Source organism: Diospyros lotus, chromosome 1 (assembly GCF_014633365.1).
Source record: "Diospyros lotus cultivar Yz01 chromosome 1, ASM1463336v1, whole genome shotgun sequence".
Classification (NCBI taxonomy): Eukaryota; Viridiplantae; Streptophyta; class Magnoliopsida; order Ericales; family Ebenaceae; genus Diospyros; species Diospyros lotus.
In genome coordinates this window covers 49,002,954-49,006,081 of record NC_068338.1, presented here as the reverse complement: position 1 = coordinate 49,006,081, position 3,128 = coordinate 49,002,954, and the positions used below count along the sequence as shown (strand labels likewise).

The following is a 3,128-nucleotide window of genomic DNA, read 5'->3' as shown; positions in this document are numbered from 1 at the left end:
GGGCCAAATTAGCTTTTAAAATTGTTCAATATCATATTTGAAATGTTTTGTTAATTAGTAACACTTAGCAAAAGTCGGTATATATATATATATATATGCGCAAATTATATTTTACCTCACTATATATATATGGTTTCCACACCAAAAATATATATAACTATAATTAATATGCTTGAAAGTGGCAATTTTATATTATTGTAATTTAAGAATGAATTGCATAGGTTATAAGCAAATTAAGAGATCATGTGATCATACCATGCACGTACCAAATGTTTGAACTAACAAATAATCCCTCTTGCATAATGAAGTAAGGTGATGTTTGGCTTTAGCTTATTTTTTTGGTCAAAATCTGCAATAATAATATGTTACAAATTTTGAAACAGCTCTACAACTGCTAGTGACTTTATCTCGCATGCAGTACTCAATCGAATGTAACGCTTAAGCAACAATATTAGATCTAATTAAACCTGTTGATATATCTGGCTTCCGGCCGGCCGGCAGTTAGTTTTGCTCCTCTCTTGATTTTTGTTTATGGTCATCCATGGCGGAGAAGATGAGCTCCATGCTGTTATTGCTGCTACTAGCAGAGTTAAACATGACGTCAGCCAAATCCGCCACCAGTAGCTGTTCGTTGTCAACTTCTCTTCCATATCGTGCACCCAACGGACCGCTGCCAACCCCAGTGGAGCCAGTTGTGCTGCTAGTCCCTCCGCCACCACTCAAGCCAAAGCCCCTGTACAATCCCACCTGCAGGTCTTCCCCAGTTGGCTTGATATCTAAGAGCCAAGCAGACGGCGGAGATTGGGTGGTTGTAGGGGAAAATTGGGTCATAACTGGCGGCGAAGAGGTGGGCGCGGTGGAGGACATGTGGCATGTGTGGTCGCCTCGGTAGGTGACTTGGAAGGTGAAAGGGTCGCCGTCGAGCCGCTGGACTTGCTTCTTCGCCGGGCAATGGTACAGCCTCTGGTGGGTGCACCTGTAGTAGCTCCTGAACACCGCCCCGCCGCCGACCACGGCGGAGAAAAGACGAATGCGTTTGTCTCAGTTTCATCATGATCATCACAAATTAAGGATTCGTTCCAAGTACTATATATAATATATATATATATATATGAGAGGCAAATGAGTACGTACGAACGTAAACATATATAGAATACCTTGGGAACTTTGAGCCTAGAATCTCCTTTTGGCCGTACTTTCTCCAAGTGTAGCCGTCGTCCGGCGGAATCTCAGTGTTTCCGGCCAGTGGCGCTGGCATCAGGACCCTTCGTTTGCCGCCGTCAACGTTCCTGTGCTTATTTAATGTATGTATATATGTCGCCGTTAACTGTTGTTCAAATTAAATTGATCTAAAATTCCTTAAATCAGACAAAGCGATTCCATAATGTGAAATCAAGAATTGAACCGTAGTTTTCAAGTTAATTAGAATACGGAAAAGGAGAAACCTAGAACGTCTAGAGATGCCCCTTTTTGGGCCTTTTAGGGATTGGTGTGGCTGGCTGGCAGCCTGGCAATGGCTTCTACCGGCAAGTTAATTGATAAAAATAGGAGAATTAATAATCCCATAAATGTACTGTACAGGTAAACATGTTCACAATCCTTAGCATGCAGTACAGTAGTATCCTAGACAATATTTCATCAAATATATATATATATATATATATTAAACGAAGGAGACACCCCACTTCACCATGGATAGTCCCCACTCATTTGGATGCTTATTTCTCTTTCATTTCACCTGGGTGGGTTCACACTATACTTTCCTTGGGTGGTGGACCAATAGAGATTAACCCAAAAGTTGTTATTTTTTTATTTGAAAAATTATGAGGTATGCTTTAAAATGTAATCTAATTTTATTTTATTTAAATACAAAATAATAGAAAATAAAATAATAAAAATAACAATTTACATTTACCCTCTCTTTTTTTCAATATCAAAATAAGGTTATGCCAACATAAAGTTGAAATAATTTTTAGACTAAAATATGAAATAGTCAAGATAATATTGAAAAATATTTTAATATTTTTTATTAGATTATTTGTTAGATTTTTTAAAATTGCACTGAAAATAAAACTTTTATAAAATGAGAATTGTAATAATTTATTTATATCAAAGTAATATTATTAAAAATGTATCTTAATGTACAAAATTCTTCATTTTGTGATGACATTATAAGATGAAAACAAGCGAGAAAATGACATCATTGACACTCATGACTTCTAATTAGTTATATGTAAAGAACTTTTTTCGTAGTAATTAAAGAGGAATTCATTAACAAGTAAAGAATAAACATATTTTCCAAACTCGAAGCTTCTCACCTTCTTCGCGGCCTTTGCGAGGACGAAGACCCGCCGTGATCCCCAGCAACCGCGGGTGGCCTCCCCTCCCCTCCGCCGGCCCCGAACATCTCCGAATCTTCCCCATCTCCTCCACCCAAGACCTCCATCTCCTTCCCACCCTCCGGCGTCCCATGCACGACGTTTCCAGCGCCGAAAAGCTCCCTCGGATGCAGCCCCATTGCCTCTCCGCGGCCGTATCTCAGCCACTCCTCCACTCTCTCCCCGGGCTCCACCATCTGCGCATCACCAACATTCAACTTTGCTTTGGCGGCGGCCAAAAGCCTGAGGATCTGGTCGCATGAATCCGAGAGAACTTCGGGCTGGCCGGCCAAGTGTGGAAAGTTCGATTCAAGCTCTCTGGCCAACTTGCAACCTTGGAAGATCAAAGCACTGATCTCCTCCATGGATTTGCTTTTCAGGGTTTTCTTAAACCTGTCTCGGAGGACTCGAACACAACATATAATTTATCCAAAAACATATATACCCACAATATATATATATATATAATTAAAAACATATATATATTACTGATGAAACCAATGGCTGAAAATGATGTTTTTGAGAAGGCTTCTGGGTTGTTGCCGTTGAGGAAAATATAGAGAGAGTTATTCAAAGTTCTTTGCAAATCTCAAACACGGTAGAGACAAGAAGCAACTTGGAAGATGAAACATGACTTGGTCATGGTCCCTGACTAATAGCCTGTTTGGCTTACCCTTTTCACATAGCTTTTTTAAGTGATTTTACTTATAAGCTTCGTAAAAATTTAAATGCTATTTAATATTTAAATTG

General features: G+C 39.3%; 1 protein-coding gene across 1 annotated transcript; it reads right to left on the bottom strand.

Moving 5' to 3' along the window:
• Positions 1-278: 278 nt before the first annotated feature.
• LOC127804635 (WRKY transcription factor 55) lies at positions 279-2,881 on the bottom strand. The gene is made up of 3 exons (XM_052341522.1): positions 2,319-2,881; positions 1,158-1,289; positions 279-988 (listed from the first exon to the last, which is right to left on the bottom strand). Exons 1-3 carry the CDS (start codon positions 2,741-2,743, stop codon positions 502-504), a joined length of 1,044 nt encoding a protein of 347 aa, XP_052197482.1. The 5' UTR covers positions 2,744-2,881; the 3' UTR covers positions 279-501.
• Positions 2,882-3,128: the final 247 nt, after the last annotated feature.